Below are 21728 nucleotides of genomic sequence, written 5' to 3'. Positions count from 1 at the left end.
AGAGACTACATTTCCCACCATGCCCTGCGCCCCTAGCAGACGCTGGACCGGGCGGAGGGCAGGGGAAACGACATTTTCCGTAAGGCTCTACCCTCATCTTCTGGTCAAAGGTTGTATAAACGTGGAAGAGTCGGAATTCAGGACTCTCGCGAGGGAGGGTGCCTCGGGGAGGGCTCAGAACTACGCTTCCCACAATGCACCTCTCCCTCCCCGTACGGGTCGCGTCTCCCTGTTCTCTCGCGAGAATTGCCAGGAAGTCGGTCAAGGCAGGAGGAGGAAGAAGAAGCGGAAGCGGAGGGTGGGAGATTTCGGGGCTGCGGGGAAGCCGGCCTGGTGAGAAAAGGGGAACGCCGACGAAGGGAGACCGGGAACCCCAAGACAAGGCCCGCCATGGCCGAGACGGACCCCAAGACCGTGCAGGACCTCACGGCGGTGGTGAGGGCAGCCTTCGAGGCACCGGAGCAGCCGCGGGGGATGTCGGGAGAGAGGGGGGGCGACAGAGAGAGGGAGAGCGCCCTGCCTGGCGCTGTTGCTATGGAGACGGCGGAAGGGCTCCTCCGTGGGCGGGTGAGGAGGGGGGGAAAACCGTTAGGGTCGCTATGGCGACATGGGAGGGGTCGGTAGTAGCCGTGGAGACGAGGGCGGGCGGGTGAGGGGTGGGGGGGTCTGTTTACCATGGAGACGGAGGTGGGGCATGACTGGTTGTCCTGGAAACCCATGTCTGTTACAAGGAGTTTCCCTGCAGGGTTGTTGTGCTCCCTGTGCCTCAAAACAGACTGTTGACACGACAGCCCCGCCAGGGAGTCTGGGCTGACATTATCCCACCTGTTGACACAACAGCCCCGCCAGGTAGTCTGGGCTGAGATTATCCCACCTGTTGACACAACAGCCCCGCCAGGTAGTCTGGGCTGAGATTATCCCACCTGTTGACACAACAGCCCCGCCAGGTAGTCTGGGCTGAGATTATCCCACAGCGCCCAGCCTTCTCGTCTTAGCAGTGTTGAGAGGGAGAGAGTTTTGGGGGAAGCAAAGAGAAATCGGTGGCCAGGGCGAGGCTACCTGAACCCAGGGCAGGAAGGAAAGATACCTTCTGGGCACAGCCTGAAATGATTGAGTTGAAAGCCCTGTTCCTCTCCTCCTCCTCCTCCTCAGGTGCAGACCCTGTTGCAACAAATGCAAGACAAGTTTCAGACCATGTCGGACCAGATCATCGGCCGGAATATCCTTTGAACGTCTTCTCATGTCTGTGGAGTCTCTCGTGTCAATCTGGGGTTCTGGTGACCTCTATAAAAGATTGAATCCTGGAGCGGGAAGGGGGCCTGTAAGGTCATTGAGTCCAACCCGAATCCAAATCAAAGCAGATCCAAATCAAAGCAGAGGGTAGTCCAGTTTTCTCCTGAAGGCCTCCAGCATTGAAGTGCTCACCACCTCCCAAGGTCATGGGTCCCATTGTCGTACTGCTCTAACAAGATATTTTCCCCAATATTCAGCCTAAATCTGGCTTCCTGTAACTTGAACCCATTATTATGTGTGATTATTACGTTATTCAAGCAAGCTGTTTGATTATAAAGATCTCCTGTTTTCCTGTGATGTTGTTGCAATCTGATGGAAACGGCATAGGAGGGAGAGCCATTTTTAGTAGCTCTTCCTCCCCACATACATGCATTCATTCTTTACCCGAGACCCTTGGAGATGCAACACTGCCTAAGTATCTTTCATAAATTAGGAAGGATACGGGATGGAAATATAGATGTATAGATGGAAATATAGACCCTTACCCAGTGCCCTTCTGATGCTTTGGACTGCAGTTCTCATTGTTGAATATAGTTGTCTTGTGTCCTCTCTGATATATTTCCCTTTGTTAACTAAATGTTGGACTTGGACAGGCTAGTGGCCCAATCTAGAAGAGCTGTTCCTGAATTCTTGGGGAGTTGTAGACCAAATCATCTGAAGGTTACCACATTGGAGAAGGTGGTTGTCCAGTTTTCTAAGCAGGAAAAAAAAAACTTTTCCAGTATCATTATCCAGTGGCCTTTAAATTGAGCAGCAGACATGAAAACTGCATTGAAAAAGAGTTGTTTGTTGAGACATGCTCTCCTCTGTATTTCCTTTGGATGTTTAGTAAATATTGATACTTTAAAACTAATATTTGGTGCTTTAGAACATTTGCTCCTTGAGAACATTCAGCTAGTAGAACAGAAATTACAAGTTAAATTTCACAGTATTCTCTTGCAGAAATTTTTAAAAATTGATCAGTATTATCTGCATATGTGAAGTAGTCCTGAGAAGGAGATTATTAAAGGCTTACAGCCAAATATGAACTCTGGGCTTTGTGATTGGTGGCTTTGGTCCCCTGGCAGTCTACAGCCGCCCGTGTTGATGGCTTTAAAAAGAGATTAGATGATTAATGGGGAATAAGGCTGCTAGCCATGAAGGATCTATGGCTATTAATATTATGTATTTATAAAGCACTTAAAGTTTTCTAAATGCTATGTAAATATCGAAAGATGAGATGTTTCCTGTTCATCATAGTCACAATATAAAAAGAAAAGGGTGTGGGGCGAGGAAAGCAAGGGAACAGTAATGCCTCCTCTGGCTTACAGAGGGATGGGGGCAGGTTATTTTCAGTTCTAATAGGTGTTCTTCCTTATGGGGAAAGGCAACACAAATTCCCTGAAAGTAATTCTTTTGTTGCTGATATATGATAACAGGCAAGTCTACTCCTTGCCAAGCTGATCTTCGTGGGAGGCAGGGAGTATAACCAGCAGCTTTTAGTCATTAGTTTTAGATGGCTGAAGCTGGAGTAAGTTGCTGTTCAGAATCAGAGGGAGTGGACCTCTGAATAGCTGTTGTGTTTGAATAGGAGATTGCTGTTGTGCTCATGGCATGGTGTGTTTATACAGATCTTTTATCAGCATGTGATTGTCATGATGGGTTAGAAGACATGAACATGGAGAGGATTTCGGTTTCTCAGCAGGAGTATTTATTATTATTTTATAATAACTAATAATAAAAATATCTGAAATAACAGGAAGACCAAGTGTTCCCTAGCTTTAAAGAAGCTTTTAAAGATTGAAATTAAAAGATGGTAACTGTACAAAGCCACATGACTTCTGTCTTTTCCTTAACGTGGATCCACTTGATGACATGAGCTGTCGTATCGATGATCTGGAGAAGAATATTGCGGATCTCATGACCCAGGCAGGGGTGGAGGAGCTGGAAGGCGAGAATAAGACAACTGCCACCAAGACTTCAAGTGAGGATTTGAAATGATGTGATACCAGCAGACCAAAATTGGCAGGACTGTGATTCCAAAATTGACACAGCCTCTTTGAGGCTCTGGACCTGGAATTAGGATATATACTGCCCTGCAGGGTACTGCAATGTCATGTGTGTTATGACCATTTAGATGTTCATTTTTGTAAGAGGACGAGGAAAACTGAGACGTACTCCACCCCAAAAAGAAAATTAAGTGTAGACCGTCGTTTCAAAAGTAGGATTAAAGGCATCAAACAGCACTAGGAATAAGCCACTTCTTTTGAGAACAGAAGCAGCAATGTTTCAGTGCCTCTTCTTAGCTTGACCCTTAAACCACTCCAGCAATTTTAAAAAATAGAGCAATACATCTTGAAGCAGATTAAGAGTCAGTTCCAGAGATGGAAAACGTTCCTTCTTTTGGACTGTGTTCCTAGGGTCTTACAGCCACCATGGTTTCAGGCCAACAGATTCTGGGAGTTGTAGTCCAAGAAAGTAAAATTTCATGTTTTGTGATTGGACATAAGGAAATAATTGTTTATAAGTTGGCTTGTTGTCTAAAAAGACGCAACACAGAAGAAACAAGGGATAGGAAGGGGAAAGTAAATGTGAGATATTAAAGTGGGAACAGTATAATGGCTCTGTTTTCCACCTCACTTCCACGTGTTGTAGCTAGCTGAAGTAATTCATAACAGAGGTGATTTTATTTTCTATCATCATTGTTACTTAACTTGTCTTGTTATTTTTCTTCAACAGCTTGCCAATAATCTATGATGGGTGCTGAAAAGAAATCTTTTTATAAATCTACAGGGATTTCAAGACTGTGTTTTTGTCAGTTTTCTGTTTTCAACTACTAGTATGTAAAAGCATTTTTCTACAGTGGTAGATCTTGCATTCTTCATGTACCTTATATAGCTAGATTTGGAAGTTTATATTCTGATTGCTTGTATACTGTGAGCTTCACACACTTTTTTTGAATTACTACCTTCCTGAAACTTCAGTTACTAAAAGAGGTTTGATGGCGTTTAGTGCAAAATGCTAACATGATTTGTGGGGTTTTTTGATGTTGATTTAAAAAGAAGGAAAACATATTCTGCTTTTGCTGTTTTGTAATTCTGTTCACTGGGTGACTACAAAACCATCATACTTTTCTGTGAGCCTGAACAACAGATCTGTCATATGTTCATGAGGCACCTTTTGGAATCAAGCACAAGAATGAAAATGTGTTCTAAAAAAACAGTCTTTGTGCTGGTATGGTACTGTGTTAGTAATGGATTTAATACACCAGGCACTTTGCTCCTAGGGATTTGAAGTCATGAAACATAATTATTTTTAATTGTTTATCATCAGCCTGGGCAATTTCAAGGTTTTAACTAACGATTTTGGACAGTTCGTATATTAAAGCCATATTGCGGTAATTTGCAAGCCAGTGCTGCCCTGTGAGTAGAATTCTGCATTTACAAAATATCTCTTATGTTTCTTTATAATTATGGAGATTACCTGCTCAGGCTGGTAAATACAGTGCTACAAAGCACAGTGCATCTCAATCATGATGTGGACTGCTAAATTGGATTGGTGCTGACTGCTGTAGGCTTTTGCACCTCAAAGGTTAGTCAGAGCCCATACGGATGGGCTCAGGTCCAGTGATCCTACAGAACAAGAATGATTGGCTCTGAAATTACAGACCATGTGATCCTTAGCCAGCTTAGCCAGTGGTGAAAAATCATGGGTATGCTTTACTCTAATAGCTTCTCAAGAGGCCACAAGTAACCCTTCTGGAGAATAAGCTTCCGAATCACAATTCATTTTGCTAGAGTCAAGAATGTCTAAGATTACTATATTACTTTATGCATAGACCTGTATTGAACAGATCTATCGCAGAGTAGGATAGTTGAAAGCAACATCTTAAAATGTTGCACTCTTTGCCTGCTGTTTTTATTCTTTAAAGATGGACATCTATAATCTAACCTGCAGGTAGACGTGCTGAGATTTTCATCTGCTCCTTCGGGCAGCCTGCTGTTTTGTGTACAGATGTGTGGATTTGCCTGCGAAGCCACCATTGGCATGAGAAAAGGGAAAAAGTGAGGATTTTCAGCCTAAACTCACAGAGGAAGGAATCACTGGAACACAACAGCAGTCTTCCTGCACTCCCCATTTCCTAATTGCAGGAGACAGAGAAGGGACTAGTGGAGAGAGGCGTCGCAATGTGTGTCCAATGTCAGTAGGCCTACCTCAGTCTTAGTTGGCAGGGAGAAAGGTTTCATGCGTCTTGTGATTCTGCCCTTCCCCTCCCATTGGCACACCCTCTTCCATCTAGTCTTTCACCTTACTATTTGGTAGTCATTGGTTAAAGACGTTTGTGACTGTGCTCTTAGATCCCTACGAAGTACAAAAAGGAAGACATCTAGGGATTTTTGGGTGTGGATAATTTAGAGAAGAATACAAGAGCTATGTATGTTGGCTCAGAGCACAGGCCTATTGGGTCCAGCATTCTGTTCACACCGTGTTCAGACTGTTGCCTACAGAAAATCGACCAGGAGAAGTGCAAAAATGGCCTCATACTGCTGCTGCACCAATTGTATGGTCAGTTCAAACACCATACATATTTCCCTTGCCATCAATGAGCCTTGCCTGTAAAGATGGAGAGTGTTATCCCCTAGTAGACTGTCCTGTGACAATGTTCATCACTTCAGTAAGAATAGCCCCATTGGGGAACTTTAAGAGAATTTACAGTGGTGACTCACTTGACGATTACCTCGTTAGACAAGGAAATCGCTTGACGATTAGTTTTTTGCGATCGCTGTTGCGATTGCTAAACAATGACTGAATGGGCTTTTTTTTTTGCTTAACGTTGATCGGTTCCCTGCTTCGGGAACCGATTTTTCGCTTAATGACGATCAAAAACAGCTGATCATCGGGTTTCAAAGTGGCCACCCGCTGTGCAAAATGGCTCCCCAGTGTGCTTTAGGATGGATTCCTCGTATTACAGGCACCAGAAAATGGCCACCCTATGGAGGATCTTCGCTGGATGCTGAGGTATTTCGCCCATTGGAAAGCATTGAACCGGTTTTCAATGCATTTCAATGGGCTTTTTCATTTTGCTTGACGAGGATTTCGCTTAACAGCGATTTGAACGGAACGAATTATCCTTGTCAAGCGAGGCACCACTGTATAAGGTGGTGCTCTACGTAGCCAGGTTGCTGGTTGCTGTTGCCTGTTGTCTTCACTGCCGCAGTTGGCTGATGTGTGCAAAAGGGCATCAGATCCAAATACGAGCTCAATGAGACCTCCTAAAACTAAACCTGTGCACATACCAGGGTGCTTAAAAGTCACTATGGACTAGAATTCCCACAGTTCCTCTAGAATCATGCCTAATAGACACGCTGAACAGGAGCTTTAGGGAAGTAGAGTATTAAAACAGATTTTTCAAGCCCTGGTGATATACATTCATAGTGGGGTTGTAAAAAGTCATCCTAAGAATCTACATACATTCATGTGATTCGGTGGGTGGTGGGTGAGTTGTAGGGCAAGCAACAGCAGTTTTTTTCCTCTGCCAGTGAGGATTCCTTAGTTCCATCGGATTGAGAGCTAATCATTTTTAATGGCACTGGTGAAGCGAGGAGGGTCAAAACATAACGGAAGTGTTAATAGCCATAAATTTTGTAACTCCTTGTGTTGCCAGGAAGACACACACACAGTAACCTTGTGCCCTTAGCTACAGCCAAAAAGCTGGCCTTCAGTTGTCACTACCCAATCCTAAAATGCCTGGACAGGTTGTGGAGAAATGTGGGATCCTCATTTCTCAACTAAGTCAATATCATTCCTGTTAATAAAGAGGATTGTCAAAAGTGCAGTCTTTGCCCTCTGTATTAGACTTTCTGGTCCTGTTGTTAACCATGTTTAACAAGATTCTGACATGATTCTAAAATGGAATTCAATGATATCAAGAACCTATGCTACCAACCATCATTCAAGGATGTCCGTGCATAATAGAGAACTTCCAATGAGCTGAGGGCAGGCAAAAGTCAGTGCTGCTTTATATAATGCACAATTAACATAGGTGTCCTGGGTCCACCTTAATTCTAGGGCATCATAAGTGTGAGGAGGGGAAAGTTTTTGGCTGATACATTAGCTATTAATCCCAAGTGGGAAAGGCCCATTGAATCAATTGGATTTTATTAAATCAACCTTTATGCAAGTCCCTGTGATTTGTCAGATCTACATTGAAATAACAAATCTATGGATATGCCCCCTTTTTATGGTAAAAGTAAATCAGAATTTGTCTCCCTCAGAAAAATAAGTCTTGAGCGAATTTCTGTCATCTGTGTTACCTTTTGGTCCAAACACACAAAGATTCTCACGATAAAGGTGTTACAGTGTCCCGAATTATTAGTATTTTGCAAGCTGTTAAAGGAAGAAACGAGGGTTATGCTGCCCGAGGGGGAGGGAAAAGAGCAAGCCTCTTCTGAGAGTCAGCATTCAATAACCATGGTCTTTTAAGTAATTGCGGGAATAAGATGACTTATTCTGCTTCAGTCAAGATTAACTCGTTAGCATTCTCTGTGCGCCTTGTTCATCAGCTTGGAAGGACATTGCTTATTGGAGAAAGGATTGTAAACCCTGATTAATGTTGCTTTCCCCTCTTAAACTGAAAGCACAAAATAGAAGAGCTTTCCCATCTTTGAGCTAAAAGCAAAAAATTATGCAGTCAGAATATTAAGTGAAAAGTTTATTCCATTCAGTCTTATTTCTTTGCTTGTTGATCCTTCAGTCTGAAATTGTCCTAGAAAAAAAACAACAAACGAGATGTCGTCTCAGTCGACCATTGTGCAGTCATAGACCTAACAAATTATGTATCTTTTCTAGAATCTCAGTCTTCTACTTGTGTATTATTTTATTTTATTGAAAATATTTTTATCCTACCTTTCTCTTTAAATAGAACCCGAGAAACCCTTTTACGAAGGATTTCAGTGTTATTAAGACTCAGAAACCGAGGAAGTAACTTGATCTGAGCCTGAATGTCTCAATAGGGCTTCTCTTTGTGTATCAAATACACACTTCTTACATGAAGCATTGGTATAAAGAATGATGTACACTTTGAACCTAGCTATTTGATCAGAAGGGAAAAAAAGACTGAATTCACTGGAAGAGAAGTGTTTGTTGTTGAAAACTCATGAGAACATGCAGTCTCAGCTCTGATGTGGCGTAACCACATTTAAGTTCATATACACACTTTTCCAGAGATGCAGGGAGAGAACTGAACACTTGCAGCAGAACTGATTGGTTAACGTCCATGCTATCACACAGAAATAGACACACTGTTGCAGAAGTTTTGTAGCTTTTTTTTTTTACATCTTCGTAAAGGAAACCCTACTTCTTAAAGCATGCTGGAACTCCATTAATCCAAGTGTAGCTAAAGTTTAATGGCATTTATCTGAAGTAAAATTCATGTCTGGAAGCCATGTCTCTGATCTCTTGCATCGAATGTACCTTAGAATGGAAACTGCAAATTTACAATCAGTGTTTCTCCCTTTTACATTTCACAAGGGAAACAACAAAACCGTGAGGGGGTTGGTGGAAACAAGCCCACGCTAATAAACAATTTATTCCAAGCTGATAGTCGGGTCTGAATCACACAGTCACTATGAGATCATTTGATCTTTGATTGATCCCATGTAGGATGATTTTGGGGATGTGTCATGTCTCTATACTGGAAAAACATTGTGTTCCAGGCGAAAATAATACCTCTTGTGCATAAATCTGAATGATTTGATTGGCATAACGTGACAAATACAGATCTTTTACAACTTGCTATTTAAACAGGCTCTTGCAAATTGTGTTACAATTTCGCCATTAGAAAACAACCCAAGTCGTGAATTTGATGGGAGTTGGGAGCCAGAGAAATCTACAGAGCCTCTGAAGTTATTTTTTGAAGCATCATTTGTGCTTGTGAACTTATTACACAGTTTGAAAAGTAATCTGTCATACTGTTCATTACTTTTTCATTACTTCCTGCTAATTTTTTTTTAATAGAGGGAGAGAACAATGTAACTGTCAACAAAATACCTTAAGGTGCTCCTGAAAAGTAACTAGAAATCATTAGCTGCGACACTAAAACAAACAAATCACCAGGTTAGAATCCTGATTCAGGTGTGAAGCTTACAGAGTGACTTATGATCTGCTTAACCTAATTTAGTACACACATATGTTGTGATGATAAACTGGTACAAACAGGAATGCTGCCCTGATTATAATAAAATGTAATGATGTATAAGTACAAACACAGCAATCTACCCTTGCTTTTCTGACATGGGATTTGTAAAGGGCTAATTTAGGCCATATGGCTTATTTAACGTCCCATATATCCATCCGAGGAAAGACAAAATGCCAGAAACAAGCAGAGAAAATACCTAGCCTAAAGAGTCCGTGCAAATTATTTTGATGCAGTGTTTGCTTCGGGGTGATTCCAGGTTTAAACTCATATTAAAAGGAACACTGTTAGGTGAGTCAACTCTTTTATAAGTTCCACTGATGCGATGGGTTTACTCTAGTTGCAACTTACTATTGGATTTCAACCAATGACTTACTCTTCTGTAATCGTGAATGATGACAAAGGATTACTTTCCGAAACACCACAAGTAATACGAATGAAATTCTCCTTTTAAAATGTTTAATGTCTTTTTTGCTTTACATCTCTCTGGTTCGGGAAGAAGCGGCACTACAGAAAACCTGATTTTTGCAGTAGATACTGCCCTCTGGTGTACAATTCCTGCTCTTTAAAAAGATAATAATAATAATAATCAGACTTTGTTCCTATTAATTACCCAGTTTGCCTTGTGCTGTGCAGCTTTGATGTCACCTTTTTATTGGTCCACTTGTGGATTTGAAACGGCTCCACTGAACTCAGTGGTATGCGTTTGCCATGAAGGAAGCCAGGAGGCCCAACAAATCCTTCTGTAATCTACCTTTTTGAACTCCTCGCTTTGTTCCGAAGGGGCTTCCCAGCTTGCTGTGATCTTTCTATGGCTCTTTTGAAATGAAATCATGTGAAAGATGAAGGGGAGAAGATGAACAGGGAGAAAAAAATATTGAAGTGATCTGACAGTAATTCAAAGGAATGATGATGAGTGGACACACTGGGGAAGGTCATCAACCCCACATTTTAGAGACCTAGAGAGGCAACTTTGAGCTGTAGGAACTCACCCTTAGTGATGTGTAGCAACAAGCCCATCAAAAGAACAGGGTGGTCTTATCAACCTCTGATCCTGAAATTTATAGTCTGGACTTTGAATGATCTGACTTCCTTAATGCATTGGCTTCTCAACCTTCAACTGCTGCCCATGCTTTTGGAAGTGCAAAATAACAGAAGGCCAGAGGAACAGCCTATAAGCATCTCATGGAATGGGGTGCTTGGCAGGAATTGGAAGCATCTCAGAGGTTTGAAAACCTACTGCCTTTGATGACAACTTCTGGAAACCTAAGTTTGTTTGAAAGCAACTTTGGTTCGAATGTTCAACTGGGCTTTCATCCACAGCAGCCCTGCTTTGGATATTGTTAGGTCTCGCCATGTCCCTGTTAGGACCTGTCTGGGAAAAAAAAAGTAAGAATTAGGAGAGGATCTCTGCAGGCATAGATGTGGATCGAAGGGAGGTAGGGGAACCGTAGAAACCCCTTGGGACTGCCATGTTGGAGGACAACACATTTGGAACGTCCGTCCTTTTGCAGGAGCAGAGATGGGAACAATTCCCTATAGCTTTTCCAAGCACTGGGTTGGATAGCAACCTTGATCCAAATTTGCTCCTTCCCCTGCTGGATAATGCCTTGCCTTGGCACTGGAAAGTGGAATCCTACCCATTCAGAAGTGGCAGCCAGAACAGAACAGATGCCGAAAGGCTCATCTAATGCCTCGCATTCTGTAGGACAATGTCTTTCCTATCCTTGGTGCTGCCCATGGTACTGAACAGCCTATCATTGAGTATAGTACAAAATTTAAACCTGTGATCGTGTGTACGTTGGTACAGTGGTGCCTCGCTTGACAATGTTAATTCATTTCAGCGAAAGCGCTGTAAAGCTAAAACATCGTCAAACGAAATGAAAAAAAAAACCCCATTGAAACGCATTGAGAACCGTTCAATGCATTCCAATGGGCTGAAAAACTCACTGTCCAGCGAAGATGGTCCATAGGGGCGCCATTTTCGGTGCCTGTAAAGCGAGGAATCCGTCCTAGAAATCAGTGGGGGGCCATTTTCTTCAGCTGGTGGCCATTTTGAAACCCGACGATCAACTGTTTGCTGATCATTGTAAAGCGAAAATCAGTTCCCAAAGCAGGAAACCAATCATCGTTGAATGAAAAAACCCCATTTAAAACATTGTTTTGCGATTGCAAAAGCGATTGCAGAAATATGATCATATAGCGATTTCCTCGTTAAGCGAGGCAATCGTTAAGCGAGGCACGACTGTACTTATTCTACAACAGTGGTAGTATAAACAGTCACCTTTGATCGCCAGGCAACTCTCTGTTGCTAATGCACCATGCTTTTTAATCAAATTTTCTGGGTTTCTGCTTGCCATGTATCCACTAATTATATGCATAGGGAGCCAGAAAAAAATGGCATCTGGGACTTTTAAATTATTATCTGCTCATTGGAGTTCCCATTACTAATTCTGCTATGTACATTTCTGCTTTCCCAGGAGCCAAATGTGAACATATTTCTTGTGAAAAATGATTTGGCAATTTGGAAACTAGACTCTAATCCCAATGGTGGTTTCCATTTGAGGCATTTGTGGAAGGGACTATGAAGTAGTTAAAAGAGCCCTATGGGAGAAAAAAAAAGGCTCTCTTGGGAAGAATGATGTGCTCTATTATGCTCTGTGGGGTTTATTTATTGCTTAGCAATGATCATGCACAATTCAGTCACTTTTATTCTTCTTTTGAAATCTGCTCAGATGAACATCTGTGCCAAGGTCACCAAATGATGTGGCATGAAGAAGTTGAATTGTGCTGTTCACGTAAAAATTAGCAAGCTAAATAAATAGGCACATGCATTTATTTTTGCATCATTTATTCTGTAGGAGATTATGCCTTTTATAGATATGCAGAAGCAGAACGAAGTCTGCAAAGTGGATGAAATGTAGCATGACCCCGGGCAGACAATCTGGCAAAGATACATGAACGCCAACTGTGTGCCACAATCAGCTGGTACAGCAAGGCAACTGAGCTCATGCCAGGATTAGCTCCTGAAAGGACCACCAACAGACAGAGAACTCTAGGGGCAACCCATTTCTCTACCTCTTTGAGGTCTTCTCAGAGATTTGAGTGCCCGAGGGAAAGGAATCCGCAGAGGTCGGAGAGCTTGTCTTGCCACCAGCTCCTAAGTCAAAAGTACAGGACACTTTTCATCCCAGATGCTGAATAAGTATCAGAGAACTATCAGCCTACATTCAGGTGGTGGATGAGACCAAATGCAAGAGGTTGGGAAGAAAACTACCAACACCCTTTACCTTAAAGATCTTACTGGCAGTATATGAAACCTTAAGAGGAACACCTAGATCTTTTAGAATGAGGGGGAAGTGAACAAAAGCTTGGAAACCACAAAAAATGTTGGTCAGCTCTTCTGCAGAATGCACACAGGGGGCCAAACTCTGACTTAAAGAAGGCTGCATCTGGTTCCAAAGCTGGATAAACTAAGGACTCATCACCAAAGGTCTGGGATAAATATCTTTAAAAAAAAAAACACTAGCTAAAATCCAGTTGAGCTGTTATTCAAATGGTGTGACTTTTGGAAGCAAACTGCTGTAAGTTAAGTTCTGTAGACCTAATCTGTTACTGACCGAGTGGTGCCACTCGGTATACAATCAACAATGTCTATACAGATTTCTTAACTTACGTCAACTCACCGCTAAAAGTTATGCGGTATGCATAACTGCACAACAAAATTTCAGCTATTTTGTTGCTTTATTTTTCAGCTGGAAACCAATCCTGGATGCCCTGCAGAAATGATGCAATAAGCAAAGAATGTTTAACAGCAACTAGAAAAGATTATGGGGACTATGACTATGACTCTCAAAGGAAATTGTCCGGTGTTGAAATGATGGACATTTCCCTGCTGCAGAAGCACAGAGCTGCAATCTGAAAGAGGCGGGAAAACAAGTGTCCCAAGAATGTGGAGAAGTGATGTTACTTTGGGTGAGTCTGTGTTTCAAACAGTTGCCAAATTGGCCATTGTCCAATCAGACTTGAAAATAGCCTCCAAGGTGGCTGCTAGCCACGGTGAGTTATGTGGGAGGTGAATACCAATGTATCTCCCACCTTTTTTTTTTGGAGTTCCTGGAATTATAAGCCAAGGATCTGGGTCTCAATATCCTTGCTTTGCTTGGTGCAGAACTTGGGTCATCGTGCTACAATATATTCATGGTGGGGTATGTGTGGAAAATACTACACTGCTTAAAAGCTGTGTGTAAATTGTAAACAAACTAGAGGAGGTATAAAGGGATATATCTTATACAGTGGGGTCTCGACTTACGAACTTAATCCGTATTGGAAGGCAGTTCTCAGTTCGAAAAGTTCTTAAGTCGAATCTGCATTTCCCATAGGAATGCATTGAAAACCATTTGATCCGTATCTGCTCTTTTCGTCCATAGAAACTAATGGGAAGCTGCTATTCTGCCTTCTGCCACTAGGGGGGTATTTTTTTCTTTTTTCCTGTTAACCTAAGATGACTTAGCTTTAAAAAAAGGAAAAAAAAGAGTTTGTAACTCGAATCTAAGTTTGTAAGCCAAGTCCATATATTCCTATGAGAGTGGTTTGTAAGTCGAAACGTTCGTATGTCGAGCCGTTCGTAAGTCGAGACCCCACTGTACTGGAATAAAACAGGAGAGCTTGGTAAAGTTATTGTTCTTTAACATACAAATCCATGTCATGCCTTACCAGGGAATTCGGGCACCTGCAATCCAAGAATATAACTTTCTCAAGTCATGGATTTGGCAAATCTTATGACGCTTTCCCCAGCATTTCTAATAACACCACTTTCCTAATTGTGAGGAAGACTGGCTCCATAATATAGCTTTAAACAAGAGAGTCCCTTGGGAATTAAAGTGGGATTCCAGGTGGTGGAGTGTCTTGGGTAACGCCTGTTGGAAGGTCTTTTTGGAAAATTCCATAGTTTTTCCAGGATAACAATTGGTCTCATTCCAAAGTTGATGATGCATTTGCTTCACATTTAGTGGGAGGTTAAAATGAACCTAGCAGTTCGAAAGCATGCAAATGCAAGTAGATAAATAGGGACCACCTCGGTGGAAAGGTAACAGCGTTCCGTGTCTAAGTCGCACTGGCCACGTGACCACGGAAGATTGTCTTCAGACAAAACGCTGACTCTATGGCTTGGAAACGGGGATGAGCACCGCCCCCTAGAGTAGAACATGACTGGACAAAAATTGTCAAGGGGAACCTTTACCTTTACCTTTACCTTAAAATGATTTGAAAGAACAATGGTGATGAGTTGAAGACTGGATTAAGGTCACCCCTACAGACAGACTAAAACAGTTCGACTTTAAAATGATCTTTGCTGAAAATTCGTTCAGTGCCCATCCTGAACGTGTCCAGTAGTTTAGGTCTCTGGCTGCAGAGCCAGAGGTTGCGAGTTCGATTTCCCACTGTGCCTCCTAGACCGAGTCTGGATTCAGTGATCCATAGAGTCTCTTCCAGCTCTGCAGTTCTAATATGATGATGATGATGATGATGATGATGATGATGATGATGATGGTATTAATATTCACTCATCTGAACCTTAATATCTACCAAAAAAGAAAGAAAATCAAAGTACAAATCATCAACTGATATAAAAGAGTGGGGTGTACATTAAAATGCAGTGTTCATAATAAACTGAAATATACAGAATTGTCAGTATAATTCATACAAAATGTGTTAGATCTGTATGCAGTTTGTTAGCTCAATTATTATAGCAGATTGTACCAGACATTATTATGATGCATACCTGGAGGACAGATATTATTTTCTTTCTGACTAACATAATTCATAAATAGATGGCATCAGTGATAAATCATCCATAGAAATTGGCTTTCTAAAATCTCATTTGTTTTTATAAGATGCTTGAAACACTTGAGTCTTTTCATCTGTGCCTCTTTACCAACATCCTCCTACTTAGAAATAGAAATTCCTTAGTTATGAATTCTTCAATGAAACTTCCTTCCTTCCTTCCTTCCTTCCTTCCTTCCTTCCTTCCTTCCTTCCTTCCTTCCTTCCTTCCTTCCTTCCATCCATCCATCCATCCATCCATCCATCATCACCTACTTCCTTCTTTCCATCCATCATCGCCTCCTTCCTTCCTTCCTTCCTTCCTTCCTTCCTTCCTTCCTTCCTTCCTTCCTTCCTTCCTTCCTTCCTCCAATAAGCCCTAAGCGTTCAACATGGCTTTTGAATTTGGGGAAACCCTGAAAAAAATATGGACCTGGTTTTCAAGATTTGCACCTGGACCACAAATTTAATTAGATGGAACACAATTTCTTTCTTTCTTTCTTTCTTTCTTTCTTTCTTTCTTTCTTTCTTTCTTTCTTTCTTTCTTTCTTTCTTTCTTTCTTTCTTTCTTTCTTTCTTTCTTTCTTTCTTTCTGCTGAATCCAAATCTAGAAGTCTGTAAAGTTCCTCGTTTTTAAAAGGGTAGTATCATATACTGGTATTTAAGATTACTTGGGACAAAATGGGGATAGATGATGACAATTCATTCACTTGATCTTTGAGCTGAGACAAAGCCTTTAGCTGTTGTTTAGTTCCAGTCTGTTAGTTTAAATCAACCCCTGTAATGGAAAGTGAAAGAGCTTTGTCCATATTTCCCTTCGCTTCTGCTGTGTGTTTTTTTTTTCCCACTGACTAGTAACAAATTACATAGCTCTGAGATGCCAGAGTTGATATATCTCCATTAATCTCAACTGCTATGATCTGAGTCTACAAGGCCAGTTTTAGGATCTGGCCTGCCAGGGAGACTCTCTCTATGTCTGTCTCAATTCATTTTGCTACAAAAGAGAAGATTTAAGGAGGGGTGTGAGAATGGGAAATCTCCTAAGTTATTTCATCAGCTTGGTCTGTAAGACTGAAGGAGGAAATAAGATTGTAAAAGAGGAAGACTTGATAGCAAATATGTTAAATTTATTTATGTTATTTATTTAAAGTGTGCTGCTTATCTACCATCCCATAGTGCTTAAAGAACTCTCCAGGTGGTTTACAATTTAATTATGCAGGCTATATATCCCCATCCCGCCATCCAAGAGCTGGGTACACAATTTAGCGAGCTCAGAAGGATGGAAGGCTGAGTCAACCTTGAGCCAGCTACCTGAATCCATTGTGATCAAACTCTGGTCCTGAGCAGAGTCTTGACTGCTTAACTATTCGTGCTTCTTTATGTTGCTTATTTGTAGCCTGTCTCTCTTCCCCCATAATGAATGGCCTAAAAGGAGCCTCCCAGTAATAAGGAATAAAAAAGCACAATTAAATCAGAAAACCATGGTCAGGGGTTAGCACAGAATTAAAGAGAAACTTTACAATTCAGATTTGCCCAGATCTGGGAGCCTTTTATGTTGTCTGGCCATACAACAGTGCAAACAGAAAAATAACAACAACAGTAATAACGATGGTTGTTGTAGGTTTTTTTTGGGCTGTTTGGCCATGTTCTGGAACACGGCCAAACAGCCTGAAAAACCTACAACAACCATTGGATCCCGGCACTGAAAGCCTTTGAGAATACAACAATAATAACAATTTCAGTTTTCCCGTGCATAGCCATGGGAAGGCTGGCAATCTGCATTTGCAAATCAGGTTGGATTTGGGATAGAGATCCAATCAGGAATAATCCAGATCTCTACAGAACCCAACATGCTAAATCGGGCTTCGGACAGACTAGGAAACACCCATGCACAGCTAGAAATGTTACTGCTAGAAATGCAGAGAAGCCATTGAGCGATTCTGTGTCACTCAGGGCAAAATAATGAGGCTGGCTTTGGGTAATGTACACTCACATTGGGACTTTGCTACTGTCCATTAAGAAATGGCGTATGCCATCCTGACTGTCAGTCTAGCCAATTTTGGTTGGACAACTAAGCACAGGGGGTGGCAGCTTGTTTTCTTTTGCTTGAGGCAGATCCTGTGGAGTATTTATTGTTGAGTGTCTGGAAATTCTCTCTTTTTTTTTTTTTTGGTGCCACTGACATTGTCATGGGCTTGTTTTAGTACAGTGTTAGGTGTCCTGAATGAGACCTGATACGAGGGAGTCACAACTTTTATGTTGGTGGGTGGTTCTAGTCTCTCTTCGAAATAAACAGCATTCTGCAGGTCTTGCTTTCCCCCTCCCAAAACAGAAACAAACAAACAAACAAAAAACACACCCAGTGCTGAAAATCAAGAAATCAAGACATAAACCTTCAAAGTGTTAATGGAATCTCAGCAAGACCCAGGGTGCATTTTTTGGGAACCTGGGATGCGGTCACACTAGGCAGTAAAGACATCATTCTGCAGTTCCCCACGAGGTGACACTCTCGTTCTTCAACGGAGAGATCAGAACTCTTTGCAAAGAAGCAGCTGTATTGGCTTAAGCTGAAAAGGGTTGGGTACACCCTGAATGCTTTAAACGTAAATAATACATTTGCAATCCACACATCAACAAGACTTGCACACAATGGCGTGTGCTCTTCAAGGAAAGGCTCAAATCTCTGCCATAATCACAAGGACATTGAATTCTGCATTATGAGGCTTAAAATAGACACAGGGAGCACTTTGTGGTAGTTACGGTAACAATCTCCCATCTGCAAGACACATTTTAGTGAGGGCATAAATACTATCTTCTAGCAAAAGCCAGTGCTGGGGGTACTTGTTGGGAAAATGCAGTAATTTACTGTATCTCTTTTCTGATGCTCATGATTGACTAATGCTTTGCCAAGTGTCACCTTCTCCAGGTGCATCAAAGTAAGAAAGACTAGCATGGGATTCAGAATGACAGAAGTGTTTGGGGGGGGGGGCGGGGACCACAATGCCCAGAATTCTCCAAACAGCTGGAATTCTGATAAGTGTGATCCAAAACAGCAGTTTTCTCATCAGTTTGCATTTATCTATGCATGTTGCGGAGAGTTTTCCCTATAAAACTGGGTTGTGCAAAAATAGAAGTCGGGGTTGGCTCTACCGTTGGGCAACGGAAGGCCGTTTCCACAAGTGGCAAAACAAAAAAGGGCTGGAGGAGAAAGCTATACGTTGCGCGGCGTATCCCAGGACTCCGATTACTGCTTTCAGGGCTGTTGGAAAAGAGGGGAGCAAGCTTTGGAGAAAGAGTCAACAACCAGCCCAGCTGGATATTGACCGAGGAATGGAAGATGGAAGAATGCCTAGTCCAACCTTGCCTTATCAATGCATTCAACACACAACTCAACACAACAATTGATCCAAGGTAGAGATGGAGGGAACAGAAGCAGGCAACAGGCAAGGGACAATGGACACATAAAGCTAAGAGGCATCTCGGCCAGGAGCGAACAACGAGTAGAGCCAAGGCCAAGGGTGGGCAAATCCTTCCCTTCACTTGGCATGGTCAAGGGTGTGCAGGACTAACCTCCCTGTTAGTTCATGTCATTCGAAAGAACAGCCCAAAGGAAAGTCTGCTCCTGGTAGCCACCGCGGGGATTCAAACTCTTGACCCTAGGTGCTGCAAGCAAGCGCTCCAATCCACTGAGTTATAACAGCTCACCTCATCCATAAATTTGTGGCTAGGTTATGTCACTCCATGTATTTGGGGATATAGATAGCAATCCACACACATTGCACTGAGACAAATCTGTTAGCCTTTAAGATGCTATGACTCTGTCCCTGCTGTTTCTGTTGAAACAGACAAGGAAAGCTGTCTCTTTGAAAATATAACGTGTGGCTGCCAGAAGGTGGCATTCGTGGGCAGCGCAGAAATGTCAGTCCTCGCCTATGACTTTCTTGAAAACTGAAGAGGACGGAGAGAACAGAGGAGCCAGCTTTACGATTGTAGCCAGGAGTGCAATGGTTTACTCTTAATTCACAAAAACAACAGAGAAATTGGCAGGTGTGGTGTAGGAATGAAAATAATAGACGTAAGTCGCACCTGCAAGTCAACTTGGGTTGGGTTGGTTTTTTTCCCCCCAATGACTTACAGCTTGGAACCCACCCACCCACTCTTTTTTTCGAGGAAAAAAAAGCTCATTTTTAATAGGGGCTCAGAACTTGGTACCAAAGACTTGGACCAAAAATGGAGCTTTTGGGTAGTTCCTCTGAAGGGTGACATCCTGGAATTACACACAACAAAGATCGCCCCTAGGACATATTCTCTCACCCCCAGCCCTTCACTCAGCCGGCAGTTGTACATGAAACCTCATGTTCTACTGATTTTTGTTTGGAATATCCTTCATTCAAACAGCAGCCCCTCAGTAACTCAGCCAATCGTGCATTGCTGAGGGAATGAAAATAATCAAGATCGATCTAAGTGAGTTCTGATCAAGTGCAGTCTTGAAACTGGAAGGATCACTCCCGGTTGACTTGATGATGCCTTCACATAGCAGTGGTCACAGATGGCTGCGTGATGGCGGTGTTACAAGGGACGTTTTTTTGAAACAAAGATGTGGGCCAAATTTGCAGCCTAATGAGGCAGCAAAATCCATGAGGAAAACATTGGACTTCAACAACTGCTAAACAAAAAACAGAGTTTGCATGACTGAGGAAAATATTGGCCAAGATAGGTGTCACCACTGAAAGGGCCATGTTTTCTAGATTGAGCCATCCAACACAGAGCCTGCGATGCATTAGGTGAAATCCAGTCATAAGTTGTAACTAAAGTAGGCCTATTAACTCACCAAGTCCTCACTGATTCAATGGGCCTACTCTAGTTATGACTCATTTGAGCCAGTGGAAAAGACAGACAAGAAAATATCCAGTCTTCCAGACACTTACGCCATTTATATTTTATAGAAATACTGTACACAAGATTTTATAATAAAGATATTATTTATACCAGCAATGCACACTCAGGTTTAGATAAAATATATCCTTTACTTATGAAATTAATATATTGGAAGCAGAAAGCAAAGCCCAAAAGTAAGTTAATAAACTTCAACACACAGTTTTATTTATTTATTTATAAGGACAGTGGTTTTAATATTCACATCTTCACCTGAGAAATTACTTAGCAGAGGTGTGTGTGTGTGTGGGGGGGGTGGAATTAAAAAAACCCAGCAGGTTCTGATAACACTTTTCCCCAAAGTGGGAGCCAATTAGCGTCAATTAAATAAAAAATTAAAGGAAGATGCTCAGGAAAAGAGTATGAGAAATGAGATGAGTTCAGGGCACAAGATAATTTTGTGGTGGGGCAAGGAGGAGTAACAGAAGGGCGGGGAAGATCAGAATGTTACTGAAGAAGGACAAGATCAATAGAGGACAAGATCAATAAAGGCTGGCTCTAAAGAGAGAAAATGAGAATGTATAACTTGGTGGATCATAGCAAATGCCACTCCCAAAGTTACCAGATGGGCCCTGGTTTGAGTGAAAACTGAATTACTAGCCAAATCAGCTGATCTGGACCTATTTTTATGAAGTCTCGATTGAAACAGATTTCCAGATTGGGGCAAAGCAAGGTAGAATTGCAAATTTGTTTGGATCTGCAAACAAATGGCATTATGGTACCAATAACTTCAGCCTGTTGGATTTTTTGGGGGGAAATGCATATTTGAAATATAGTTAGGATGTTACCCCCTGAAGCTGGTGGCCTCAATCTGGGCAGGCTTCGCCCTCTATTTAGGATTTACTATCATCTCTCCAAATAAAAGAGTTATACTTTGTTTTGGTGTTCCAATTCAAGTCAAGAGGAAGCTGGCCACCTGAATTTATTTGACTCCGATCCAGAATGAGAACTGAATCATAATAGGGACGAAGCACTTTGAATTGAATTAGGACCCATCATCAATCTTGGCCTCTCAACCAAACTGGGGAGCCAAACTCTGAACCCATGCACAGCCCCATCTGTGCAAGTAGCTTGAGCAACTCTTCCTGATTTTCAACAATTTCTGCATGGAGGTAAGAGTGATCTCATGCATATGATATGCCTCCTAGGACTTTCTAGGGGGTCCCCTAGCTTTTGTGGGTTCAAAAATTAATGGATCAGGCCAGGTAAAACTTGTAGTGGCAATTGCAATCTGAAAGCAAGTTCCATTTTGAAGGGTGGACGAAATTTAGCTGAATGTGTACATTTTCATACCAATGGCAACCTAAAAGCAAGCCTTTTGCAAACGTATTTATTCAAGATCTCATGGTTATTTCTCCATTAAAAGTGATGTGGATCCTTTCTGCATGGAGTTTCTTCTTGTGGTATGGACTTAGAAAAAAATTTGAGCTGAAGGGCATGGTTTACCTTGCTGTATTATAAAATGCAGCATTTTCTTAAAAAATATTATTGATGGGTGGAACTT

The 21728-nt window shown here is 41.9% G+C and overlaps 1 protein-coding gene across 1 annotated transcript; it reads left to right on the top strand.

The window, feature by feature from the left end:
* The first annotated feature begins 245 nt into the window (after positions 1-245).
* Positions 246-4344, top strand: HSBP1 (heat shock factor binding protein 1). Its single transcript, XM_020801942.3, has 4 exons — positions 246-435; positions 1153-1219; positions 3140-3256; positions 4012-4344. The coding sequence occupies exons 1-4, from the start codon at positions 391-393 to the stop codon at positions 4020-4022; spliced, it is 240 nt and encodes a 79-aa protein (XP_020657601.1). The 5' UTR covers positions 246-390; the 3' UTR covers positions 4023-4344.
* The last annotated feature ends 17384 nt before the right edge of the window (positions 4345-21728 follow it).

The sequence above is a fragment of the Pogona vitticeps genome, chromosome 10 (assembly GCF_051106095.1).
Source record: "Pogona vitticeps strain Pit_001003342236 chromosome 10, PviZW2.1, whole genome shotgun sequence".
NCBI lineage: Eukaryota > Metazoa > Chordata > Lepidosauria > Squamata > Agamidae > Pogona > Pogona vitticeps.
This window is presented reverse-complemented; position numbering and strand designations above follow the sequence as displayed.